The sequence below is a fragment of the Phocoena sinus genome, chromosome 1 (genome assembly GCF_008692025.1).
Source record: "Phocoena sinus isolate mPhoSin1 chromosome 1, mPhoSin1.pri, whole genome shotgun sequence".
Taxonomy (NCBI): Eukaryota; Metazoa; Chordata; class Mammalia; order Artiodactyla; family Phocoenidae; genus Phocoena; species Phocoena sinus.
Window position 1 is genome coordinate 124,867,142 of NC_045763.1, and position 27,638 is coordinate 124,894,779.

Here is a 27,638-nt window from a genome sequence, read left to right on the forward strand (position 1 = left end):
GCTGCTCCAGGATTCTTGACCCACAGAAACTATGAGATAATAAACATTTGTGGTTTTCAGTTAAAATCACTATAATTTTATTGGTTAAAAAAACAAAACAAAGACGGACAATGCTGAAGGGTTAAAAGATAAAGTGCAAGGTTTTCAATTGCTAATTGTCAAATTTTGATTATAGTATATTATTACTCAAAAAGTTCTTTTTGTCACTTGCTTCTTCAAATTTAGAAATAACCGGCTTTGCTGATTTCTCTGACTACAGTTCTAACCAGGATTGGTTTTACTAGGATTTTCAGAAGAAAGGTCAGTACCCCAAATGGGAATTCAAATCAAATATGAATCCTCCTAACGGGGACAAAGGTCACAAACATTTACAGAAAGCTGACTTATGTCCCAGGCACTCTGCTGGACACTTTCTTTCTTTCTTTTTTTTTTCACACACACACACACACACACACACACACACACACACACACACAGTATTTTATTGGACACTTTCTTAAATTGCCCCAAAGTCAGAGATTATAAGTCACACAGCTGGGATTCAAATTCAGGTCTGCCTGACTCTAGAGCTTTTCTGCCACATCACATCAGTTATTGAATATATTTCAAAAATTTACAAATCCTTTGTTACTCTGTAGCTGTAAAAGACTTTCATACAACATACGAAAAATAATATTCTTCACAAGATTCTTCGTTTCAAGTTAAAATATTTTAAAACAGTTTGAGGTGTCATGTTGCTGGCCATTCCACAACCCATTTCTCGCTCTCTTTAGCTCTATTTCCTTTCACTTTTAGCTACTTCATCATCCTTCACTGTACACAGATTATTTAACTTTCCGACTATCTTTTGACTCACTGGAATATGTGTGCTCTTAGACGTACACACTTTGGTTGACTAGAACAGAAGGAGGCCAGTGGTATGTACGAGCAGTATGATTTATTATGGACAAATAGTAAAAAAAAATGTTACTAATATCCATAGATAAATTCCTTAAGTAATATGTAAAGAGACAATATTATTAAAAGTTTGCTTTATTTTTCTGTTGAATCAAGTACTATCTCCCAATTACAGTTAGAATTTATGCCTTACAAATGTTAGCACAGTTAGCATCACCTCATTGACAACTGAATAATAAATCAAACTAGGTCCCAGTGGTTATGTCCATGTCTAGGTTGTTAGGGTGATGAAGAACTCTTATTTGTTTGCTTTAGCTTTTAGTCCTTGGTTATATCTATAAAGAAAACAGAAAGAAAAAAATCATGAATCACAATAGATACATTTATAATAAGAAGGGAGTGGGAAGCATATTCCATCTCTTCTTTCTCTCTAGTCAAGAGGCTATACAGTTGTAAATACAATCTTCCCAGAGGCTTACAGGAAGAAACAGGCAGATGGGAGAGTAATCCAAGAACTTTTTTGAATCTGGTTTCCAACTGTCAAAACGTCTTAACTGACATACAGTTCCCTGTACAAAAATATTATTTTAATGTAAGAATATTTTCATTCTGGAACTATACAAGAGTATGACAAACGTGAATATATGTATAAAGTTTACCAAAACGTGGTCATCTAGAACTTTTAATTTTATACTCACAAAGCATCTTTCCTGAGAATAAAAGCAATTGGGAATGGGCCTGTCTAATCACTAAAAATAAAATATAATTCTGTGATGCAGGCAGGCTACTGGGTTAGGAGGTTGTAACACTTAAAGTTTATTGAATCTAAGGACAATTTCTTCAATTACCATTAATTCAAAGAAGAATTAACCACAAAGCTACAGAGTCTTTCCCTTTTACATCACCCTGGGCTTCATTTACTATTCTTCTCAGCTGAAAATAAAGTGGAAAACTGAATAAGCACAAGAGGGAACTTATTCCATGAAGCCTACCATACCTCCTAGATTTCTCAAAAGGTCCTGATTTCAAACATTCAACAGTATTTTCCTAAGTCCTCCAGAGAGTCCAACATTTATATTTCTAACTAAATCTAATCTGCTATTGTAACCGAAAGGCCAAAAATCCTTTTGTCAAACTAAACCTGAATTTCTGATATTAGAAATAATATTTCTGAATGTGGCACTTAGTGTTCTCATAGTTCTACTATCATGAGTTAATATAAGGTCAAAATGAGATGGTGCATGAGAAAAGTACTCTGTGAATAAAATCTCTGTACTAATTGAAGCTTATATTGATATAAGTAAGCCCTAAAAATGGTTGTCAGGCATTGTGTAGAATGAGTGAGTTTATTTATTCACCTATGCGTTATGTGCTAGAATATTATGAAAAGATTACAGAATTAAGCTACTAGTAAAGCTAGGGATGGTACAGATGAATGAAATTAAAATGTACTATACTCTGCAGAATAGAATGCCTTCTGAAAGGAAGGTAAATTACATAGCTCAATGTTTTCTACTTCTTTACTGAAATCATTCAATTTTTTTAGTTAAAGAAAGTTGTTATTCATAACATTGTTTTGTAATTTAGGAAGGTTCTATGGTTCAAATCAAGCCAGAGCCTTCATCTAAGCTCACTGCAGAGTGTTAACCAGTCACTGACAAATAATATTAATCACTGAATTTTAAAAATTTCCAATGCTCACGGAATACATACTTTCCAATGAAACTAGCAGCCTCACTTTAAATATCATTTCCAATACTATATAACTATACATTTAAGTCTCACTTTATCATATTTGATTGAAAGTAAGTGATAAAAAGTTCATGCAGAAAATTACCTAATATATCCTAAATTATATATGTTATCTTATCTTAATAAAAGAGACTCTATCAAAGGGCTGTACATCTAGGTAACACACAGATTTAAAACCTAGGTAATATACTGCCTAACACTTTTAACTCAAACCCCCAGGCTTTCTAGAAATGTTTAATGTCTGCTTCAGGCACATCCCGTCTTAGCATTATATACGAATCTTAAAAAAAAAAAGTATTGCCAGCCGGATGGCTTCTGAGGCAGATTTTTTTTTACATCTGTGGTAAGCTTACCTCCAAATACGAAAGAGCTGAGAGGCTCCGGCTGTCCCGACAAAGAAATTAACAGCAAACAGACTCCAGTTTTTGGGAATAATTACAAGTGAGTATCTTGACCAAATAAACCCTGTTGAAATAAATTTTTTTTTTAAAAAAGCATAGGTACTGCTGCAATCTTATTTGAACATTTAATATTAGAGTAAAATAATTATAAATAAGACTATGACAACACAAAGTAGGACAAAGAAATGCTATAATTTGAGACTTTAATGAAGTTGCTATAATTCAGCATTTCAGAAAACACTCAGTTCTTACATCACAGGGACATTTTTATAAGCCTCCTCTGCCTTCTTTGGCTATAGTCTAATAACTTCCTAGAGATAACACTGCTAATTTCTTTCTGTGTGAGTGTGTGTATATGTATTTCAAACACGAAACAGTTAAGTACATTGATATAAAACAAAATTTTTGAACGCCCGGTATGGAAGATATTCATTTAATTTACCTGTAGCCATCAAAACAGCAGATTGGGCTGTGCTGAGTTTTTCTGCAGGTCTAGCCATGTCAGCCAATCCAGCACACACCAACCCCTGGAAATACACATTAACACATAAGAAAGAAAAAAAGCATCATGAGTATGTAGTAATGGTTCTCAATTCTAACTAAAACACAAACTATTTCAGAGATTTTCAGACTGTAGCTATGATTTTAGTATCCATGCATTAAGAAAAAATGTATCATGACAAAAAGTTACAATGAATTCAGAAATGCTTTTTGAATTAAGTTGTATTTTGTTAATCACATTAAACAGCTTCATATATTTGAAAATCAGTAGTGTGTATATATTTTTTCTATAAGTATATTTGTATTTTTGTTCTACAAATGATACTTCTTTCACATAAGAATTTATATATTCTTTATGCATGTTGGGAACCACTGGTGTGGAAGATGCCTGAAAGCTATTTGTATAAATTCCTCCTTTCATGTTTTTTGCAACGTTATTCTTTTTAAAAGTGGAAGTATCAGAAAAACTCTGCTATAATTTTGGTTTCTTGGTTAGATAATTTTTCTTTAATGTCAAAGTATACCTGGTCATTTCTTCTCTGGTATGTTTTTAACACTGTTTTTTATAGAATCATACCCTACCATCAGCAACAATGAGAAAGTTTAGTAATGAGTCTTCACTAGAATACTAGTTATGCTACTCTATTGCAGAGATTAGAATACATAACAGAATGATTTTTATTGATGAAAAATTCACACCTATGTAAAATAAGAGAGACTAGTACAAAGAACCCCTACATACCCATCACCCAGTCAACAATTATTGACATTCTGCCATATTTACATCACCTCTCCTCCTCCCTTTCTCCAATTTTAAAATCAAATCCTAAATATGTCATTAGAAAATATGGTTTTAAGAAATTCATTTTCAGGTTTTTTTGAGTTTCTAAAAGATGCTCTTACATGAAAAATATAAACCAGCACAGGGTTTTTTTCTCCTAAATAGAACATATGTATACTTGTGAATTTTTACAAATTTAAACCAAATCCAAATGGTTTTGATTTAATAAAGTGAGTAGATCAAGGAAGCAATGATTCTGGCTTAAAAAAGGGGCAAATAGTTAAATACTGAAGTATAAGTAGAGGTAAATCATGACCAATACTACTTTTCTTGTTAATTTTCACCCATAGTCCTGTGATTTTCTTCCCAAATAGTTCCTAATCATCACTCTTACATTCTTCTTCCAGGTCCCAATGTACATTTTCTCCGTTGCATATCTGTTCCACTTTGGCAGGGTGGAATACTGCTGTTGTAAAGGGGAAGAAAGGGACTGATTTCTATCGTTATTCTACTCAGTCCACGTATTACTACACTGTAATAGATCTATGATGACTATAGGCTATATTCTAGCATTGTCTTTTGGAGGAAGGTAGCAGCCATGATTTTGTTTATGCTCAGAGTATACATTTTATTTTTCTGGGACATGTTAGTAATTGTGCTCTCCCACAGAGGTCTTGAGGCCCCTCTCCCACATTTCTTTCTCTCTCTCTCTTTTTTTTTGAAATATTTGCTTTATTATCCTCTCTCTTTATATGTACATATATTTTTTTCTGACCCATTTACAAAGAAGTTGTAGACATCATGCCCTTTGACTCCCTAGTATTTTAGTGTACATTTGCTAAGAACAAGACTATCTTCCCATTCTCTTATATACCCACAGTCTAATCACAAAATTTCACATGGATAAGACACTGTTGTCTAATACACAGTGCATAGTTAAATTTTGACAACTGCCCCAGATGTCTTTTAAAACATTATTTTTCTTGTCCAGAGTAGTTAGGTCAGGATAATACATTGCATTTGGATGTTATGCCTCTTTAGTCTTCTTCTTTTTAAATTAAAGTATAGTTGATTTATAATACTATATTAGTTTCCTTTCCCGCATTTCTTAAAAAAAAAAAACAAAAAAAAACCCTTTCTAGGGGATTTCCCTGGTGGTCCAGTGGAAAAGAATCCGCCTTCCAATGCAGGGGACCTGGCTTCGATCCCTGGTTGGAGAACTAAGATCCCACATGCCACGGGGCAACTAAGCCCACGCACCATAACTACTGAGCCTACGTGCCTCAACTAGAGAGACTGCGTGCCACAACTACTGAGCCCATGCACACCACAACCAGAGAGAAGCCTGTGCACCGCGACGGCGCAATGCAGAGCCTGTGCTGCAATGAAAGATCCCACATGCCTCAACGAAGATCCCGAGTGCCGCAACTAAGACCGATGCAACCAAAAAAAAACACCCTTTCTACTTCTATACCACTCTAACCTCATGTAAATTACCTTATAAAATCGTACTGTGAATCTAATCTCTGCCATTTACTAGCTGGGTGACTTTGGTCAAGTTACATAACACATTGTCTTAAATTCCTCATGTATAAAATGAGAATATGAATAGCTACCCTTGCAAAAGAGATATATGATTAAATGAGATAATACGCTTCAAAAATATTTACCATAGTGCCTGGAAAATATTATTATTATCAACAACAAATAGTAGCTTACATCTTTAAGAAGCAGAGATAAGGGAATATTAGTCTCTGTACCTTATCCTGTATTTCTAGTCTCAGGGGCAGAAGGTCTGTGTTCCTATTCTTTGTTATGAACTTTATTCAAATAATAGAACTGTAGAGTCAGAGAGTGTGTGGAGTATATCACAAGATTATGTAAAATACTCCCTAACATGGGGAGAAAGTACCAATTACAGAAAGATCCACAGTGACTTTTAAAGGGGGTCCTGTAAGTGTTTAAGAGCCTAGGCTTTGAAGTCAAATTAGAACTGAGGGTTCAAATCCTGACTCTGTCACTTGCAACAGTTCTAGTACTTTGAACCTCAGTACGTTTACACCTTTTTTTCTGGTGAAGATTAAATATTAGATAATGTATTAAATAACCCAATACAGAGAGTTTGGCATCTAGTAGATTCAAGTTAGTTCTCTGTGTTTCCATCAATTAAAAACTGGTTTTCAAATGTGTGATTCTTTCTGGCACCTGGTTATCTCCACTGGGTGGAGTAAATACTCATCAGATAGTGTAAAACATTTTTTCCTTCCTTTCTTCCTCCCTTACGTCCTTCCTTCCTTCCAATATTTTCTCCTTTAGTTAAAAAAAAAAAGTCATATGACACTTCTAGAGGAGGGCTAAAAATGAAATACCACTATAGAATATTCCAATTCCAAAATGCTTAGGGATAACAAAGTTCTCAAGATTTTAAACTGCGAATTAGTCTATATAAGTAGTTCCAGCTGGAAAAGCAAGTAGATAGACATTAAAAATCTGCAGAGTTAATCTTGAAATATAGTTTGACTTATTCCTAAGGAGAACAGAAAAGAGAAAAATTAGCCACTCAAAATGGTATACTGTTCAAGAGTTAAATATAACCCAGTCGGGAATTCCCTGGTGGTCCAGTGGTTAGGACTCTGCACTTCCACTGGAGGGGGCCTGGGTTTGATCTCTGGTCGGGGAACTAAGATCCCACATGCTGCCCAGAGCGGCCAAAAAAAAAAAAAAAAAAAAAAAAAAAAAAAAATATATATATATATATATATATATATATATATAAAACCCAGTCTGCACAAACAGACTATGAAGGAAAAGAAAAAAAGCTCCCTCAACTGACCTTCACATAATAGTTTCCCCAGATTAGCCAATGATATCCATTCCTTCTGTAAACAAGCTAACGATGCCCATGACTGAATACTCATGGCTAGGGGCTATTTATTCTGTACTGCACTCATGCATTTTTCTCTCACTAGTTGAGTTTTTATTTTTATCAAGTCACTGTGTTTGTCTTCAAACCTGTTTATACCAGTTTTACTTGTTACTGTAATTTATCTAATTTAATGAACTGGTAAACAGGTGAAACACAGAAAGAGGGTTGTTATTTCTATAAAATCTAAAGTGACTATTTTGGAAAGATTGAATACAGGCAGGTTAAACTTGCTGTCAAATTTGGTGTGAACAAGACAGATATAAAAAGATGGGGGTGAGGCGCTTCCCTGGTGGTGCAGTGGTTAAGAATCTGCTTGCCAACGCAGGGGACATGGGTTCGAGCCCTGGTCCAGGAAGATCCCACACGCCACGGAGCAACTAAGCCCGCGAGCCACAACTACTGAGCCTGTGCATCTGGAGCCTGCGAGCCACAACTACTGAGCCCATGTGCCACAACTACTGAAGTCCATGCACCTAGAGCCTGTGCTCCGCAACAAGAGAAGCCATTGCAATGAGAAGCCCGCGCACAGCAAGGAAGAGCAGCCCTTGCTCGCGGAAACTAGAGAAAGCCTTCGTGAATCAACAAAGACCCAATGCAGCCAAAAATAAATAAAATAAAATAAATTTTAAAAGATGGTGGGGAGACATAAAAATCTAGCAGGCTTCTGTTATCATGAAAGTCTCTATAAACTTGCTCTGCTTTAAAGAAAACTAAACTGAAATCATGTAGGATGCACTATGGTATAATTCATCCAAGACAGATGATGTGGAACTCAAAACCAGTGGATCCATACACAAATCAAAGCTTTGGCCTTATAGTAAATGATTGATAAATGAATATATACTTATAATCTTTAAGTTAAAATAAAATATTTAAGGGTGTGTAGTATTGCTTTTTAGAAGTATCCACTTTGACCTTTATAATTAATTATTTGGCTTCAACTAAAGTGGCTAAGAAGGATTCAATCACAGTTAAATCTCTAAAAAGTATAGTCTAAAATTCTTAATGTACAAGTTAGGTGGCTTGCAGCAGCAACTGCTATGTGTCATGTATAGTTTACCACAGGTTAATTATCATCAAATGCTCTGGGAAAGGAAAGCATAAACTAAATATCAGAAAAAGTTTCCCCACCAGAGAACAAAACACAGAAATTTCCATTGCTATGCTGTCATCAGGAGACTATGCATGATGTCAACATGAACTTAAAATAGATATTTTTAAAGGAGACAGTCGAGAAAGCACTTATGAGTATATAATACTGTCAATGTTTCAAAACACTGGTGGACCAGATCAAAGAAACATCAAAGCTATTGGTAAAAATCAATAAACTTCTAAACTGTGGTAAATTTGGGGTCAGGGGTGCCCCCAACTTATTGGAAATACATTGTCATTCTTATTTTTTATTAATTTATTTTTTTAAATTATTATTATTTTATCTGTACGCGGGCCTCTCACTGTTGTGGCCTCTCCCGTTGCGGAGCACAGGCTCTGGATGCAGAGGCTCCGGATGCACAGGCTCAGCGGCCATGGCTCACGGGCCCAGCCGCTCCGCAGCATGTGGGATCTTCCTGGACCGGGTCACAAAGCCGTGTCCCCTGCATTGGCAGGCGGACTCTCAACCACTGTGCCACCAGGGAAGCCCTAAATTAATTTGTATTGGACTATAGTTGAATTACAATGCTGTATTAGTTTCTGCTGTACAGCAAAGTTAATCAGTTATACATATACATATATCCACTCTTTTTTAGATTCTTTTCCCATATAGGTCATTACAGGGTATTAAGTAGAGTTCCTTTTGCTATACGGTAGGTCTTTATGAGTTATCTATTTTATCATTCTCTCAGTTTTTAAATAATGGTGCTAGAAACAATATTTCAGCAATTAATTCCACTTTGCAGATATATAATTTTAAGCGTTGGTAGGGAGCGAAGAGAAAGGAAATAGTAATCTACATTTTTAGTATTTTTTTTTAACATCACTCTTTTAAATGCTTAGAGCATGAGAAGAATCATTAAAGATGATATATTGAAACTTCTTTTTTAAACTGATGGAAGCTTTTCTCAACTTATAAATCTACAAAGAGAACTGTTCCCTAGTTCTCTGTAAAATATAGCTCCCAACCAGTAATTTACTCTAATCTTGTTGTTTTATAGATGAGACAAAAGGGCAGAGATTGAACTTGCCTAAGGCCATTAAATTGAGGGACAGGTAATTCCAGTTCTAACATTCTCAACTACTTAGATTTACAGCTGAGTTTCCGAATTGTTCTAACAAATTAAAACAGTACATTTAAGAGAATTAAAATAGCCTACAACCCAAACAAAAAACAACTTTATTAAAACTTGGGCAAAGGGTTTAAATAGATACTTTTCCAGAGAAAATGTAAAAATGGTCAATGAAAAGATGCTCAGCATAACTAATCATATTAGGTAAATGTACATCAAAACCACAATGAGACACCACTTCACACCCATTAGAATGGCTATTATAAAACAACAAAAGTAACAAGTGTTGGCAGGGAGATGGAGAAATTGATTGGAACCCCCGTGAATTGCTGGTGGAAATGTAAAATAGTGCATCTGCTGTGGAATATGGTACAGCAGTTCATCAAAAGATTAAATATACTGAATTACCGTATGATTCAGCAATTCCATGTGTAGGTATATACCCAAAAGAACTGAAAGCAGGTCTGGAACAGATATTGTACACCATTGTTCATAGCGGCATTATTCACACTAGCCAAAAGGTGAAGCAACCCAAGTGTCCATTAACAGACGACTGAATAAACAAAATGTGATATACACATACAATGAAATATTCAGACTTAAAAAGGAAGGAAATTCTGACACATACTACGACATAGATGAACCTTCAGGACATTATGCTAAGTGAAATATGCCAGGCACAGAAAGACAAATACTGTATGATTTCACTTATATAAGGTACCCAGAGTAGTCAAATTCACAGATAGAAAGTGGAATGGTGGTTTCCAGGGGCTGGGGAAGAGGGAAATGAGCTATTGTTTAATGGGTTCAGAGTTTTAGTTCTGCAAGATAAAAAGAGTCCTAGAGATTGGTTGCACACTGATGTGAATGTACTCAACACGAAAAAAATGGTTAAAATGATAATTTTATGTGTATTTTTTTACAGTTAAAAAAAAAAAGCCTGCAGACCAGTAGTTTTCAAACTTTAGAAGTCCTCAGAATCACCTGGAGGGCTTATTAAAACACAAATTACTGGGCTCCATCCCTATAGTTTCAGATTTAGTAAATCTATGATGTGGCCTGAAAATCTGCATGTTTAACATATTCCTGGGTGATGCCAATGCTGCAGGTCCAGGGATGACGCTTCGAGAAGCACTGCATTAAGCCCAAACTGGCCCTTCCAACATAAAATCAATGATTTGTTATTAATAGCTGTCGCAAATATTTCTTTTCAGCTAAATGAGAGCTTTAGGAATGCAAACTCTGGCATGGTGTAAAAGCATTGGTCTTGGAGTCAGAAGTCCCATATTCTATCATTTCCCAAATGTTAATATATATACCCTTGGATAAATTCTTCTACTTTTTGAGAATAACTTTCCTTGCCTCTATTTTAGTGTTAGTATCTGAAGTTCTCATACTAAATTAATAACAAAAGTTAATTTGGGGGTGTCCTAATTAATTTAAAGTTTTACATAGCCACAAAATTTTAGAATGAAGTTTCATGTTCCTAGGGCCCATAATTATAAGCTTTTTGATAACAATACGTTCCCCAAAGGGCTCTCACCTATCTAAGGAGTTCAGAAAAACTAAAGTAGGTAGTATGCTTTATGCAGTAAAACTGATACATCTGGCCACAGTCCTCGCGGAGAGTCGCCGCAGTTTCTTGCTTCAACAGTGCTTGGACGGAACCGGCACTCGTCCCCCGCTCCGGCCGGCCGCTCAGAGCCAGCCCTCGCCACCACCTCACGGCGCCCTCCGACCGCCCCAAGGTCCCCGCCGCCGTTACAGGGCCGCGCAGCCACCGCCACTGTTTCACCTCAGCCGCCCGCCATGACGACCGCGTCCCCTTCGCAGGTGCGCCAGAACTACCACCAGGACTCGGAGAACACCATCAACCGCCAGATCAACCTGGAGCTCTACACCTCCTACGTCTACCTGTCCATGTCGTACTATTTCGACCACGATGATGTGGCTTTGAAGAACTTTGCCAAATACTCTCTTCACCAATCTTGTGAGGAGAGGGAACATACTGAGGAACTGATGAAACTGCAGAACCACCGGGGTGGCCGAATCTTCCTTCAGGATATCAAGAAACCAGACCGTGATGACTGGGAGAATGGGCTGAATGCAATGGGATGTGCGCTACACTTGGAAAAGTGTGAATCAGTCACTACTGGAACTGCACCAACTGGCCACGGAGAAAAATGACCCCCACTGGTGTGACTTCATTGAGACTCATTATCTGAATGAGCAGGTGAAATCCATTAAAGAATTGGGTGAACACGTAACCAACTTGCGCACGATGGGGGTCCCCGAATCTGGCATGGCACAGTATCTTTTTGACAAGCACACCCTGGGAAATAGTGATAATGAGAGCTAAGCCTTAGGCTGGCTTCCCATAGCCACAGGGGTGACTTCCCTGGTCACCAAGGCAGTGCATGCATGTTTGGGTTACCTTACCTTTTCTGTAAGTTGTACCAAAATATCTACAAGTCCTTTCCTTAGTACCATTCCTTCAAATAAAGTCATTTGGTACCCCCCCAAAAAAACCCTGATACATCTGAGAGTATTTGTATAAAATTACTTCAAGACGTACCATGAAAATTTTTTTTTTTTTTTTTTTTTTTTGCTGTATGCAGGCCTCTCACTGTTGTGGCCTCTCCCGTTGCGGAGCACAGGCTCCGGACACGCAGACTCAGCGGCCATGGCTCACGGGCCCAGCCGCTCTGGGCATGTGGGATCTTCCCAGACCGGGGCACGAACCCGGGTCCCCTGCATCGGCAGGCGGACTCTCAACCACTGCGCCACCAGGGAAGCCCCCATGAACATTTAAAAGTACATCCTTCAGAAAAGTTACTTCAAATTAATAAGCTCCTTTAAAGAATATCTTTTTCAGTAGCTTCTGCAAAAATTCAAGACTTACCCATTTCATAATTGGAGCCCAGAAAAATACTGTTTTGGGACCTGAAAATAAAAAATGAAAAATTTAGCAATAAACCAACTATTTTCAATATGTCTTTTAATAGCCATCACCACATTTCAAAAACTCAAAGGTTTATCAATCTATTTCTAATAATTTTTACTATGCTTTCTGCATACTTTGTATTTAAGTTAAAATTTAGAGAGTCACCACACTATCAATCTTTCATACAAGTTGTTTTGATCTCCTTGTCAATTATTTGTATTTTTGTGAACTATTAAAATTAGCTAAAGTATAATGAAGATGGTTTTGGAAACCATTCCTAACGTTTTGCCTTGAACATGGAACTTAATGTTATTTCACTTAAGGATAATCTTCAAGTTGAGGAAATGACAAATTATGGAATTTTGGTGATACAAGCCACAGTAGATATTTTCTATTAGTTTCTGGCTGCAGTGGGTCTTCTTTGCTGCGTGCAAGCTTTCTCTAGTTGCAGCGAGCCGGAGGGTTACTCTTCATCGCGGTGCGTGGGCTTCTCACTGCGGTGGCTGAGCACTGGCTCTAGGCGCGCGGGCTTTAGTAGTTGTAGCACGCGGGCTCGGTAGTTGTGGCACGTGGGCCCTAGAGCACGTGGGCTTCAGTAGTTGCGGCTTGTGGGCTCAGTAGTTGAGGCGCGTGGGCTCTAGAGCGCAGGCTCAGTAGTTGTGGTGCACGGGCTTAGTTGCTCTGCGGCATGTGGGAGCTTCCTTGACCAGGGATCGAACCCAGGTACCCTGCATGGCAGGCAGATTTTCAACCACTGCGCCACAGGGAAGTCCCAGATATTTATATATTCACTAATTCTATTAATATTTATTATTATAAATGACATGTCACCACGTATTCTAGTAAAACTTCTTATAAAAATTCTATATATTCTAGTACAAAATTAATGAACCTAACTTTAAAGGGCACATGAGAAAGTGGAAAGCCTAGGTTTGTAAGCTCCTTAATAGCAGGGTCCTTGTTTTAGTTAACCTGGTACTCATCTGCCTCGTGCAAAATGTTCAATAAATGTTGACAGTATTGAAAATGACTACAGCTTCTTAGACAACCTTTTCTCAAACCTAGAATTTGAGAAGCATGATGTTTCAGAGCTGGAAGGAAACTCAGAGATCATCTAATCTAAATCCTTCATTTTACCCATAAGGCTCAGAGAAGTTCCATAACCTACTCAAGTCGTGCGGCTAGTAAGCCCAGAATTGTAACTAGAACCTAAGTCTTCTAACTCTTAAACTTGTGCTCTTTAACCACAGAACATAACTGTGCCCACTTGTAACTCTTCCAAATTATATGTCTCTTTTAAACTTCCAGGGGATACAGTGACAGGAGAGAAACAGACTTTGTCCATGGTAATTTAAAAGCTAAATCCAATACAAATTAACATGGTATGTATGCTCTCAACACACTGGATCAACAAAAGACATTTCTTAACACAAACATTAATCAATTTCACATAAGACAACAGTGATTTTAAGCAACTTCGAAATTTAAAAAATCTAATTATATAATTATAAATCTAATTGTATTATTTCTGCCTTAATATTCCACTTTACTTTGTAAGAATAAATAGTTTTTATGGATCACAAAAATCACATCTAAAATGGCATCAGCACCCAAATATAACACATTTATTTCTCTTCATCTACTCCCAGTAATATTTCTCAAATAGCACCAGCAGGTAAAGATGGATTTATCCAATTTCCCCCCAGTGGGTGAGCATTCACTGTCATTAATAATCAAGGAATGTTTCTGTTCACATACACATAAATAACATTTAAAAGATAGAATTGACTCAAACCTATTATTTAGGAACAAAACAAAAGATAATGAAATTGAAAAAGCATGGACCTAAAAAAAAAGTAAAAGCACATAGCTAAGTTAAGATCCAGTCATAGTTGTAGGTTTAATTTGTTGCAAAGAAGACCACTCATTCATTCACCCATAATAATTACTGCATGCTTTACAGTGTTGTAGGCACTGGGGATGCACTGGTAAATAAAACACAGTGCTGGCTTTAAAGGACCTAAGCACAAGCTACTAGTCCCCTTATTTGGCCTTACTTGGCCTTATCTGGCTAACTCCTAATATCCTTCAAAAACTCATTGAAGGTTTCATCTCCTCAAGGAAGCCTTCTTTAACATCTCCAGGTTAGATTAAATGCTCCTTCTCTGAACTCCCAAAGCAGCCTGTCTATTCTTCTAGTTTTCTGCACTTAACAATTAAACTGATCTATTTACGCATCTGTCACTTTAATCAGGCAAGGTCTAGAAGTCAAAGCCTGTTTCTTAGTTTTTCTTGACAAATAATATTTTTGAACAGAATTGAATTGGATTAACCATATCCAGGAGAGATGCTAATCAAAGCTACTCAAATTTTAGGTTTGACCCAGATTTGCCTTGACACCGCTTCATCCTCAAGGCTGGGATTTCAGGGACATCAGGTTCCCTTTACATCAGGGAACTGGTACTAGACTTTCACTCATTAGTTACTCTACTCTTAGACCATGATACTTCCCTTTTTGGCTCCTGAAAATTCTTCCCATGAGTCTGAGGCCATAATGCACTAATCCTATAAGTCAATCTTTTCAAACTCTGGTTATTTTAGTTTGAGTTTCTGAGATTCCTATCATCACACCTGGTTTATTTTTCTTTGTCATATACAAAGCCGCAGGGTCATATGCAGTATCAATTACCAAGTTTATTTTTTATCCCTGCATGAAGCTTGGCTTCATCACTCAAGGGTAAGCCAATACATTGTTTTCGTCTCTGGCTTTGGATTCCCCAACAGACTCCTCTCTTCATATTTCAAAACTCATGCTTCCTCTTCTGCCACCCCAAAAACCTTAGAGCAATGCCTCTAAGGTTCTGGTTTCTTTACGAGCTGAAATGGTTGACCCTTCAGGGTTAATGAACGTCAAGCTTTTCAGTAGGTTTGCCTGGTAACTAATTTACTCAACTGCTCTGAGCTAGGTGATAATATTAAAATAAAAACTGCCCTTCTCTCACACAACTGAACCAAACAAAAACTTCAAACATGAAATTATGGTTGCTAGAACATGAGCCAAAGAGAAGTTTAAATATTTTATTTAGTGCATAATTTTAAACTATAAAACAAAGCCTAAATTAGTTTAATTGGTAAGCACTGAATTTAAAAACATCAGTAGCAAATATATATTAATAAGACATTCTAAATTTCTAATTTTTTCTGAAATATCAGAGGATGCTGACACCTGACACAAATAATTAGGGTTGGAGATCTGTAAGTGCAAACAAGCAGTGTTTTCTTCATTGTTAAAAAAAGGAAAAAATAGCTAGTAATACCCATGATCATATAATAGGTTAACAGCAAATTTTAAAGCAAACTTATTTTAGTTCACCCTTCCATTTTATCTTAGCTACTCATTTTCTACCTTAAAAGTAAAGAAGTCAAATAAATATAGACGTGTATGAATTCAGGAACAGAGGCTATCTTCTTGAAAACAGCAATCAGTCAATAATGGAAATGGTAATGAGGAAACATCCCAACTGATTTTGACATTTAAAATGTAAAGTTTAAAAACATTTGTTTATTTAAGTATAGTTGGTTCATAATGTGTTAGTTTCAGGTGTACAGAAAAGTGATTCAGTTATACATATATAACTATATTCTTTTTCAGATTCTTTTCCATTTTCAGGTTATTACAAGGTATTGAACATAGTTCCCTGTGCTGTACAGTAGGTCCTTGTTATTTACCTAAAACAAAAAGTTTTGACAAAAACATATTTGGAAACAGGTATCACATAAACAGTGAGAATATAATGTCACATTGTCTTTCTAGACCTGGGAAAAATAGGTTTATGTTCTACAGTGACATAGCTATTCTCACTGGAGAGCATTAAAAAAATGAAGTCATTAAATAATCATGATACCTGAAGTGATTATAACACCTTAAAATCAAGATAAGCATAAGTATAAATAGAGTATCTAGTTAACATTCATTACGATGAATGAAAAAACGTGATTAGGCATAAATTTAAAATTACTGAAAATATATTGAATAAAAAGCAGCTCTTAAGAAATTTAATTTGAAGTCCAAGATGAGGGAAATGTGTCCCCATCAGATATAAATATACATTCCTTTAGACAAAGAAGTAACTAACAATTAACACATTTTCATCTTGTTTCTTATAAGTTCACTCTTGGAGTTTGGAAAGGCCTCAAATGCTGACTATTTAAAACTATGAATTATACAGCAAAACAAACATATGGTTACAAAAGGGGAGAGGAAGGCGGGGAGTGACAAATTAGGAGTATGGGATTAACAGATACAAACTACTATACATAAAATACATGAGCAACAAGGATTGACTGTAAAACTATGAACTATTTTCAAGCATAACAAAAAATACAAATAATAATATAATGGTCATTTTCTTTTGTGTTGTTATATGTTTTTCTGATTTTTAAAGTGAAACTCATGTTTTCTAAAGTTCAAGCTTTCATGGAAGAATTTGAAAAATTCTGCAAGGGAATATCACAACCAAATATGTAAGAGACATAAGAGACCTACATTTTCAAACAAATTAACAAATCTAGTTGCCTTGTTGAACTTTGATGAACCTATTAATAAAACAGTGACATAATTTTACTTCCTAATTTCCTTACCTGAGAGGAATGACTGCTAATGAAATACTTTATAAATTCTACCCAGAAAGTATGTCATTTATTGTACGTATGATTCTCTTCCTAGGGAAAGACTTCCTTCTTGGAACAGAATAAGTAACTTTTACACACATGCAAATGTACACATATACAAATATTGAATTGAGGTGCTCCCAATGTTGAGAATAAAGTTCTTACTGAATGTTGTCCACTACTCCACCGAATCCATTTCATACCATTTCTCTTCGGTTTACTGCTTTCAACATCCCTCAACTTTCCTCTAACATTCCTTGTATTAAGCAAGTCCATCTGTTTGCTATCATGTAGCCAGCTACTTACAAATTCACACAGATATTGACAAAGATTACTCATTTTTATTTGTACTAAAGCTAGTTCTGATTTCATACTGAGAACATGACCGGGCTACCATTTTAGAGCCAAGCAGTCTTTATATCTCGTGGAAGGCCCTGGAAAGAGCTCACTCAAATAGCACCTAGAACGTCATAGGTGTATAATGATTTTTAAAATGTTGATTTTAAACAGGCTTTGGTGAAAATGCCAAAGAAAAATAATGGGTGAAGTGACTAGCTATGATAGCCAATATGCATTTTAGGGTTGATACATTTTAAATTTATACATTTCTTCAGTAACAAAGAATCAATGACTTCTAGATTTAGAAAGACTGTTGAAATCATCTAGTTCAGGCATTCATTTTATAAACCAGGTAAATGAGGCCCAGAGAGGTAAAATTACTTACATAAAATACATAGCACAACAAGGATAAAAACTTAGATCCCTAAAACCTAATCTAACAATAATTATATAGTCTTCCCTGATGAAATCTGAGTTTCTTGAAGCCTCTGAAACTAAGAAAGGTCCTAGCAGAAATACCAAATTGTAGACTATCACAGCTAGAAAGAAACTTAAAGAAAATCCAAATTCTTCTACTTTTATACATGAAAAAGAAAAGGCACTTAAAAGTTAAGTAATGTGTCTCATATTCAGATAGTTCCAGATACAGCAAGGACCAGAATACAGGCCTCTTTGATCCCAGTCCTCTTTCTGCTATGCCAGACCACACTTTAAATGTATTTCACACTCTCTCATAGACAAAATTAATATTATTACATGACTTGGAAATAAAAGACAATTTTTTTTAAACTGAAGTATAGTTGATTTACAATCTTGTGTCAGTTTCAGGTGTACAGCAAAATGATTCAGTTTTATATATATAAAACTGAATATGTATATTCTTTTTCAGATTCTTTTCACTTATAGATTATTACAAAATATTGAGTATAGTTCCCTGTGCTATACAGTAGGTCCTTGTTGGTTATCTATTTTATATATAGCAGAGTGTATATAACAAACGATTTATAGCTTCTCTTAGGGCTTGCTTCTCCTTTAGTACATCTAGTGAATCAAATTAGATGAGGCATGAACAGTCTTAATTTCTTAAAATTAGTTTAAGATCAGGTTAGTGGGCAAAAGTTATGTTAAGTGTCACACTAACAACTACAACAAGGATTGTATTACTTTTATGATCTCTTCTGAGAATACAAAATCTCTGTGGCTAGGGATTTTAATTTTATTCACTAAAATATCTCAAATGCTAAAACAGTATCTAATATACAGCAGGCCCTCAAAAAATATTAAATAATTCAACTTTCTTGGAGCTAACTAGTTTAAAGATATTCTATTTTTCATCAATATCTTACAATTGTATTTGAAATCCCAACTTTCCATTTTGGTTCTCATTCCTTAATTTTAAGGTAACAGAGGTTATAACTGTAAAAAAATAATATATGTATATTTACATATTTAGTGTATATATTTAAACATAATATACATTAACAATATGTTTAAGAATATATTTATATAGAGAGATGTATTATACATGGTATATAATACAGATATATTTAATATGATATAGATATCTAGATGTCTATCCTAGACTGGCATTAAAATTCTTCAGATAATCTCTGTAGGAAGAAAATGTTCTAACAGAGACGCTAAATAACCATGTTAATACATAACTGTGTGGGTTTCTACACTGGTTATTTATTTGATCCCCATTTGGCTTTATTTACATAAAATAAAACAAAATATTCTCTGAACTAAGTTGTATTAAACTAGTATAACAGCAATTCCCTGAGCATTTAATTTTGAATTTTTTTGATAAAGATATTCCCTTATGAACACTGCTAATAATGGTTCATTTAGTATGTTTTTATTTTAAAAAATATTCTCTAGGTCTGTAAGATAAAAAGGAAAAACCAATTCTCTTACCTAGGAAAAATGAAAATATCCCTGTTATGAAGATCTTAAAGTAACTTTTCCCATAAGCCTTCCCAGAGAGAACACCATGCAAAGTAGAGAATATTCTCAGCAACAGCAAACTAAACACTGCAACATGTTTCATAGAAGTATTTTTTCAACAGTTCTTCCACTTAAGCCAAAATGTAATTCAATATAAGCAAAGCTACGGTAAGCAAAAATTATATGGCTCAGATAGCTGTTTTCTGGGCTGATTTAATTGAAGGATAGTTTTTATTTTAATTATTTATTTCTTATTTAATTCTGTTTTTTCCCCCAGTTCTATTGAGATATCTCTTTTTTTTTTTGCTACACCACGCGGCTTGTGGGATCTTAGTTCCCCAACCAGGGATTGAACCCGGGCCATGGCAGTGAAAGCACCAAGTCCTAACCACTGGACCTCCAGGAAATTCCCGAGATATAACTCTTTAGAGACTCTCTGGACTCTTTAGGGCTGAGGTCTCCTAACTTCTTTTGAACACATTGCCCCATCAGTTAAAAAAAATTTTTTTGAGCATACATCCCCTATATACAGTGCATATATATACATATATATAAATTAATACATATAGACGCCATAGAATTTAGTGTACAGATGTTCCTTGATTTATGATGGGGTTACATCCCAATAAATTCATTGAAGGTTGAAAATATCATAAATTGAAAATTTTTTTTTTGTGTGGTATGCGGGCCTCTCACTGTTGTGGCCTCTCCTGTTGCGGAGCACAGACTCTGGATCCACAGGCTCAGCGGCCACGGCTCACAGGCCCAGCCGCTCCGCGGCATGTGGGACCCTCCCGGACCGGGGCACGAACCCGTGTCCCCTACATCAGCAGGCGGACTCTCAACCACTGCACCACAAGGGAAGCCCCATAAATTGAAAATTTATTTAATACACCTAACTTACTGAAGTATCATAGCTTAACCTAGCCTACCTTTAACATGCTCAGGACACTTATAGCTTACAGTTGGGCAAAATCATCTAACACAAAGCCTACTTTATAATAAATTGTTGAATATCCCATGTAATTTATTGAATACTGTACTGAAAAACAGAATGGCTATAGGGGTGCAGAATGGACGTACTGATTGTTTACCGCATGATTGACTGTGAGTTGTGCCTCGTTGCTGCCGCCCAGCAACATGAGAGCACTGTACCACATATCACTAGCCCAGGAAAAGATCAAAATTCAAAGTACAGTATCTGGGCTTCCCTGGTGGCGCAGTGGTTGAGAGTCCGCCTGCCGCTGCAGGGGATACGGGTTCGTGCCCCAGTCCGGGAAGATCCCACATGCCGTGGAGTGGCTAGGCCTGTGAGCCATGGCCGCTGAGCCTGCACGTCCAGAGCCTGTGCTCCACAACGGGAGAGGCCACAACAGTGAGAGGCCCGTGTACCGCAAAAAAAAAAAAAAAAAAAAAAAAAGTACAGTCTCTACTGAATTTGTATTGCTTTTGAACCATCTTGTAAAGTTGAAAAATCTTAAGTCTAACCATCGTAATAAAGGGACTATTTACACATACATATATATATGTGTACTAATTTATTTTTATATTGTAAACTTTAAAAAGATAAAGTAATAGTAAGTATTAATAGAAGTTCTCTTGTTTTCTTCCTACATTCCAATGTTTCATTTTGTGCACGCTTTGGGACGATTCACTCCATTTTGGAGCTCATACATACAAAGGAATGACACTCCAACTAAGCTTTTAAGTAAACACTGGGCAGCATGACTTCAAGGTTATTTCTTTGAACAAATATCTAGAGGGTAGCTATGCAGCTGGTTAGTGTCGAGTCAAATACTTTTATAGTTAGGAGATGGTGGGGGGAGTGACATACCTTATGAGAACTGAACTTACTAGGACACACATTTGGTTAGAACTCTATTCTTTTTCTTTTTTTTTTTAACATCTTTATTGGAGTATAATTGCTTTACAATGTTGTGTTAGCTTCTGCTGTATAACAAAGTGAATCAGCTATACATATACACATATCCCCATATCCCCTCCCTCTCGCGTCTCCCTCCCACCCTCCCTATCCCACTCCTATAGGTGGTCACAAAGCACCGAGCTGATCTCGCTGTGCTATGCTGCTGCTTCCCACTAGCTATCTATTTTACATTTGGTAGTGTATATATGTTAATGTTACTCTCTCACTTCATCCCAGCTTACCCTTCCCCCTCCCCGTGTCCTCACATCTCCGTCTTTATTCCTGTCCTGCCCCTAGGTTCGTCAGGACCAATTTTTTTTTTTTTTTTTTGCGGTAAGCGGGCCTCTCACTGCTGTGGCCTCTCCCGTTGCGGAGCACAGGCTCCAGACGCACAGGCTTAGCGTCCATGGCTCACGGGCCCAGCCACTCCGCGGTATGTGGGATCTTCCCGGACCGGGGCATGTACCCGTGTCCCCTGCATCGGCAGGTGGAATCTCAACCACTGCGCCACCAGGAAAGCCCTACTGTTTGTAGATTTTTTGATGATGGCCATTCTGACTGGTGTGAAGTGATATCTCATTGTAGTTTTGATTTGCATTCCTCTAATGATTAGTGATGTTGAGCATCCTTTCATGTGTTTGTTGGCAATCTGTATATCTTCTTTGGAGAAATGTCTATTTAGGTCTTCTGCCCATTTTTTGATTGGGTTGTTTGTTTTTTTGATATTGAGCTGCATGAGCTGCTTGTATAGTTTAGAGATTAATCCTTGGTCAGTTGCTTCATTTGCAAATATTTTTCTCCCATTCTGAGCCTGTCTTTTCGTTTTGTTTATGGCTTCCTTTGCCACGCAAAAGCTTTTAAGTTTCATTAGGTCCCATTTGTTTTTGTTTTTATTTCCATTTCTCTAGGAGGTGGGTCATAAAGGATCGTGCTGTGATTTATTTATTTATTTATTATTATTTTTTTAAACATCTTTATTGGAGTATAATTTCTTTAAAAATATGGAACGCTTCACAAATTTGCATGTCATCCTTGCACAGGGGCCATGCTAATCTTCTCTGTATCATTCCAATATTAGTATATGTGCTGCCAAAGCAAGCTCTGATTTATTACATAGAGTATTCTGCCTATGTTTTCCTCTAAGAATTTTGTAGTGTCTGGCCTTACATTTAGGTCTTTAATCCATTTTGAGTTTATTTTTGTACATGGCGTAAGGGAGTGTTCTAATTTCATTCTTTTACATGTAGCTATCCAGTTTTCCCAGCACCACTTATTGAAGAGGCTGTCTTTTCTCCACTGTATATTCTTGCTTCCTTTATCAAAGATAAGGTGACCATATGTGCGTGGGTTTATCTCTGGGCCTTCAATCCTGTTCCATTGATCTATATTTCTGTTTTTGTGCCAGTACCATACTGTCTTTATTACTGTAACTTTGTAGTAGTCTGATGTCAGGGAGCTTGATTCCTCCAGCTCCGTTTTTCTTTCTCAAGATTTCTTTGGCTATTCAGGGTCTTTTGTGTTTCCATACAAACTGTGAAATTTTTTGTTCTAGTTCTGTGAAAAATGCCATTGGTAGTTTTATAAGGATTGTACTGAATCTGTAGACTGCTTTGGGTAGTATAGTCATTTTCACAATGTTGATTCTTCCAATCCAAGAACATGGTATATCTCTATCAGTTTGTATCATACTTAATTTCTTTCATCAGTGTCTTACAGTTTTCTGCATACAGGTCTTTTGTCTCCTTCGGTAGGTTTATACCGAAGGTATTTTATTCTTTTTGTTGCAATGGTAAATGGGAGTGTTTCTTTAATTTCTCTTTCAGATTTTTCATCATTAGTGTACAGGAATGCGAGAGATTTCTGTGCATTAATTTTGTATCCTGTTACTTTACCGAATTAATTGATTAGCTCTAGTAGTTTTCTGGTAGCCTCTTTAGGATTCTCTATGTATATACAACACTATTATTACTCTACAGAAGTAGATCATTCTGTGCCAGAGACAATACGTAGATAAATGGATGATGAAGGCCACAGGTCTAACTCTATATATAATGCAATATTCTACTCTTATATATATTTATATAAAGACATATTCTTGTAACCTGTCTCAATGTACTTGTCAATGATACAATGAAATCTCAAAAATTTAGCCTTGCATATTACTGTAAAAACCACCAGTATGTGAATCTACTCTAATGTTTAATATAATGATTCAATAACATAGTATTATGCAAAATAGTACGCAAAATCCTTGAATATTCACTCTGATGACTCTTGGAACAATAATCAGTATTTCCTCAGATTTTATTGAATACTTATGAATCAATCAACAGTTATATTTTTCATGTTTCTTCATTTCTACAATGGTGTGCCTACCCTACAACATTTTAATCACGAATAATTTTGCAGTGATAGGTATTCTTACTCTGCATATTGGTGAAAAGCTTAATAAGAGGGAACTAACACCAACATTTGTTGAGAGTCTATGTGCAAACACTGCTACATGTTTTACAGACAATACATCACTTAACTTTCACAGCAATCCTTAAATGGTGATAATTATTATCCCCATTTCATAGATTAGAACTAAAGGTTGGGGTCAAGGTCACACAGCCAAGATTCAAATCCAGGTCAGTCTGGCTTCAAAGCCTATGCTCCTTCCATTACACTGAAAAAAAGGGTTACAATAACTGAACTAGTCCAAGAGTATCCAGATAAAATGCACAATCTACTAACAAATCTCAAATGAAAGATAATTCCTTTTCATTATAAAAGTTGAATAAAGTATTATAAAGAATGATTATACGTGGTTAAAGCCAAGGTCTTGCAAAATATCACTATAAAACTACCCTCCAATTCTGTTTTAAAGTAGTTTAAAGTTGCTCCTCCTCTATCCTGTCTTTATCCTACAACCCAAACACAGAGCTTAAGAGGGTCAGGGTTGACTACACAGAATTCAGTTGAGTCTGAAGCCCAGATTATTACAGAAGCATTGCCCAATTCTCCCTCCTGAAAATCTCTGCCACAAAACACAGCACAATTCCAAAAATTGCGTGTTAAAGGAACCAAAAGGCAAATAAACTAAATAAGCTTCTTCATCAATAAAAACCTCTCCTTAAAGATCAATTTTATAAGGGGTAAACTACTGCAACAAGTAATATTATACTAAAGTATAATTCCAAGACATAGTTCACCCCATTATCAAACTGGAAATTAGATTTAGTAACCATCTCACACTCCCAAGAGCTTCTTCATAGTCAGATATGTGGGGAGATAGAGTTGGAAGAATTGGGATCTTCCAGTTTCTTATAGAATTATTTTTTTCAACCACAAGAACATTGTTTTCCAATAGGTTAAAGAGAGAGCTAACATTTACTGAGCATTTATGAAGAATCAAACACATACGTTATCTTTAACTCTCACATCGATCACATTTTACAGAAACTAAGATCTAGGATTTCGCCCAAGGTCACATAGATAGTAAGCAGCAGAGCAGAATTTAAAACCAGGTCTGTCCACACAAAAAGGTCCAGGGAGAGCTTGTTCAGTAGTAATTTCATAAATAAGGATAGACTTAAACAAACTAGACCTATGGGGCAAGGAATGACACTGACTCAGAAACCGGTTAACACTTCTGCAGGCCTGTCAGCTGGAGCTGAAGAAAGTATGACCTTTACTCCAAACCCTCCAGGGCAGAAAGACAGCTCTTCTCCGCGTGGGTCAATATACCACTACTCATGGAGGGAAAGAGGAGAGAATGAGGTTTCCTGGTGGCCCAGACCCTTTCTTGGCCGCAGAAATGGGGAAGGATCAAACCCAGAGGCCCGGTCCGGCTCTGAGTTGTGCCTAAGGGAAGGGGTGCGACAAAGGTCGCAGACTTGAAAATAACGAGTTTATGAGAGATGCTGGAAAAGAAAACATGAAAAGCAGGGAGCATGGGAAAGTACACGGATTCACTTGAGGGAAGGGGGTTGGGGCTGTGGGTGATGCCTCCAGCAGCAGAGTTGTCAGTGGGCCTCAAAACGGAGGGAAGGGACAGGGAGGGAAGGTCTCGGTGGGAGCCACTCTGGGTTCATTACCTGCCGGGTGGTTGTACAACGGCCTCAGTTTCTCAGGCAGCAGAAGCTCCACTTTATCAAGGACCCGGTGGTAGGTGGCCCGCAGGCCCCGGGCGCCGGCGGCTGACATTTCTGCGGACAAGTGATCGTGGGCAGCCAGGTAAGGCAGCGGCCGTGTGCTCCTCCCTGGCTGGCAATGAAGGGCAGCTCGTCACTTTCCCCTGTCTCAACGCCTCGCGCCCTCCTCTCCCCCAAGGCAGCTCAGCCTGCTCCCCTGTGAACCGCCCGACGGCCCGCGCCTAGAGAAGATTGTGGGGGCGGAGACTCTGCGACGGCCCGCCCCGAGCCCGCCTCCTGGCCTCCGACTGCCTAGAAGGAGGAGGAGTCACGGAAACAGGTGGCAAAAGGACAGCCTCACCGAGTCAACCCGGCGCCCTACCGGGAGCGCGCTTGCGCAAGCAGGGCGGCCCGCGGTGACTGGCCCGCCCCGGGGCGTGGGCGGGGTCCAGACCAAACCTACAATTTCTTCTTCCTGGCCCGGAGGCCATGTTGGAGAAGGGAAAGTGAAGCTACACCGGCGCTAATCCCCTTTCACTTTGGTTAAGGAGGCCCCTAGACAAAATGGGCTTTTCGGGCCTTCCATGACCCGACTAAAGATGACGCCGCACAACTCTGTTGCTTCCTTTGGAATGAGACTCGTGAGCGCGAGACTTCCGATTTCAGCTTCTTCCGTCTCTATTCCACATTTATCCAGAGTATTAAGGATTTGACTAGAGTGGTCTGAACCCACTTTTCTAGGGTAAGGGCAGCCCTGGCACACACCTGCCTCAGTCTCCAGGGTGGTCGTCATCTCGCGAGAAAGGCTTGAAAGGGAGGGTGTCGAGAATGAGGAGAGGGAGGAGTCGAGGCCGCCTCCGCCTCCTCCACCTCCTCCTGTAGGAGGGGGTGCTGAGGGAGGGAACAGTTGCTGATCTCTGGATGTTCTGGGTAGTCTTGAGCAGGAGAGTATGAGGCGAGCTCAGGCCCGGGTGCGGCCGGGCTTCGGGGGCGAAGGCGCTGCCGCTGCCACCGCCATCTAACTCGCTGCTACCGCGAGGCCCGTCGCGCGGATGGTGCTGGTGCGGCTCGGGTGTTGATCCGCGTGTCCCCTCCCCCCTTTCCCCTCCCCCACGCGGTGGTCTCCTCTCCTCCCCCGGCCCGGCGGAGCCATGTCTCGAGGTGGCTGCTGCCCACACCTGTTGTGGGACGTGAGGAAAAGGTCCCTCGGGCTGGAGGACCCGTCCCGGCTGCGGAGCCGCTACCTGGGTGAGCGGGGGCCCTGGGGCGGAGGCGCTGAGGTCGCCGCCCAGAGGTGGGGGAGGGGGCCACGCCGCTGGGGTTATTGGAGGTGGGACAGCGCCTGGGCAGGGACGCCCCGGAGACGCCGAGGTGCTGGGTGGACCTTGGCGGACGGATCCCGTGCCCGTGTCCTCCCATGGCTAAGTCCCCCTTTCATGCTGCCAGCCGCCGCCCTTACTGGGTGTTCCTTCGGGGGGCCGGACAGGGGGCAGACGGTACTGGCCGAGAAAGGTGTTGGGGTCGCTTCTGGAGTGGGACTCGGGAGAAGACTTGTCGAACCTACCCGAGCTGCCGCGTTTAGAGCAAAAGTTGGCGCTTTTGCTCTTCTCCAGCGCTCTCCTCGCTCAGCCGAAGGACCTAAGTTTGTGTTGACCGCCCCTCCCCTAAAGTCTCGGGAGGGCTTAGGTGTCCGTGGCGACGCGCTGACCACCCTCGAGGACTCCACGCTCCAAACAGACTCGGTGTAAACTGTTGTGCGGCTCCGAGCAAAAACCTGAAAGTGATAGCTGAGCTCTCCCCTCCCCCGCGCGCTTTCCCAGTTGGACTCTGCTGTTCGGTGGTTTCGACCGCTTTAAGGAGGTGTAGGGTTTCACGTTCCCATTCCCACCCCTGTGAAACACACTTGGCATTTACTGTTACTTAGTTAAGCTTTCTAAAAACAACCTTCGATACTTGAGGGAACGGTAGTCCAGTTCTTTTCGTTTTGCGTAAAGTGGATTTGTGAGGATTCTGGGTCACGCCTGAGCTAAAAGTGGACGGATTTAGTAGGGGTCTTTTTTCTTCCTTCCTCTGCAATCTTTTCATTACTCTTTCTTCTTTTTCTTTTTTTTTTTAATTTGAAGATAAGACAACATCAATAAAATTGTTTTCTTTGCAATTTTGTTACTTTTTGCTAGGTATTTGTTGATGTCATTTGGTTTTGACTTAAAATCAA

General features: G+C 38.3%; 2 protein-coding genes, 1 non-coding gene and 1 pseudogene across 16 annotated transcripts in view; 2 read left to right on the plus strand and 2 right to left on the minus strand.

Annotated features, from left to right (window-relative positions):
* Positions 1 to 918: 918 nt before the first annotated feature.
* MPC2 (mitochondrial pyruvate carrier 2) lies at positions 919 to 27,566 on the minus strand. 6 transcript variants are annotated; one of them, XM_032653079.1, is made up of 6 exons: positions 26,988 to 27,566; positions 25,388 to 25,498; positions 12,386 to 12,426; positions 3,493 to 3,577; positions 3,003 to 3,114; positions 919 to 1,232 (listed from the first exon to the last, which is right to left on the minus strand). In XM_032653079.1, the coding sequence occupies exons 2-6, from the start codon at positions 25,494 to 25,496 to the stop codon at positions 1,196 to 1,198; spliced, it is 384 nt and encodes a 127-aa protein (XP_032508970.1). In that variant the 5' UTR covers positions 25,497 to 25,498; positions 26,988 to 27,566; the 3' UTR covers positions 919 to 1,195. The 6 variants fall into 6 exon arrangements, with proteins under 6 accessions (XP_032508970.1, XP_032508171.1, XP_032506677.1 ...); XM_032652280.1 differs by having other exon boundaries at positions 25,388 to 25,552; positions 26,988 to 27,560; XM_032650786.1 differs by having other exon boundaries at positions 25,388 to 25,556; positions 26,988 to 27,558.
* Positions 11,133 to 11,988, plus strand: LOC116764868 (annotated as a pseudogene).
* LOC116745117 lies at positions 22,304 to 22,406 on the minus strand. Its single transcript, XR_004347272.1, has one exon. It is a non-coding gene; the product is annotated as a U6 spliceosomal RNA (small nuclear RNA).
* The window catches only part of DCAF6 (DDB1 and CUL4 associated factor 6), a 173,813-nt gene continuing 172,067 nt past the window's right edge, over positions 25,893 to 27,638 (plus strand). For 5 of the 9 annotated variants that reach the window (XM_032632494.1, XM_032633950.1, XM_032634811.1 and 2 more), the window contains exon 1: positions 26,215 to 26,671. In XM_032632494.1, coding sequence (XP_032488385.1) covers positions 26,575 to 26,671 — 97 coding nt within the window. In that variant the 5' untranslated portion in view covers positions 26,215 to 26,574. Of the gene's footprint in view, positions 26,166 to 26,214; positions 26,672 to 27,638 lie in introns of those variants that run through there. The other 4 variants (XM_032637199.1, XM_032638781.1, XM_032635637.1 and 1 more) reach the window with 3 other exon arrangements.

Coding starts and splice junctions, on each gene's coding strand:
- MPC2 (XM_032649266.1), bottom strand. CDS start 26,216: ATGACGACCACCCTGGAGACTGAGGCAG. Junction 12,427..25,387: donor GTTGTACAACCACCCGGCAG/GTAATGAACCCA, acceptor TTTTATTTTCAG/GTCCCAAAACAGTATTTTTC. Junction 1,233..3,002: donor CAGCTCTTTCGTATTTGGAG/GTAAGCTTACCA, acceptor TTTTCTTTATAG/ATATAACCAAGGACTAAAAG.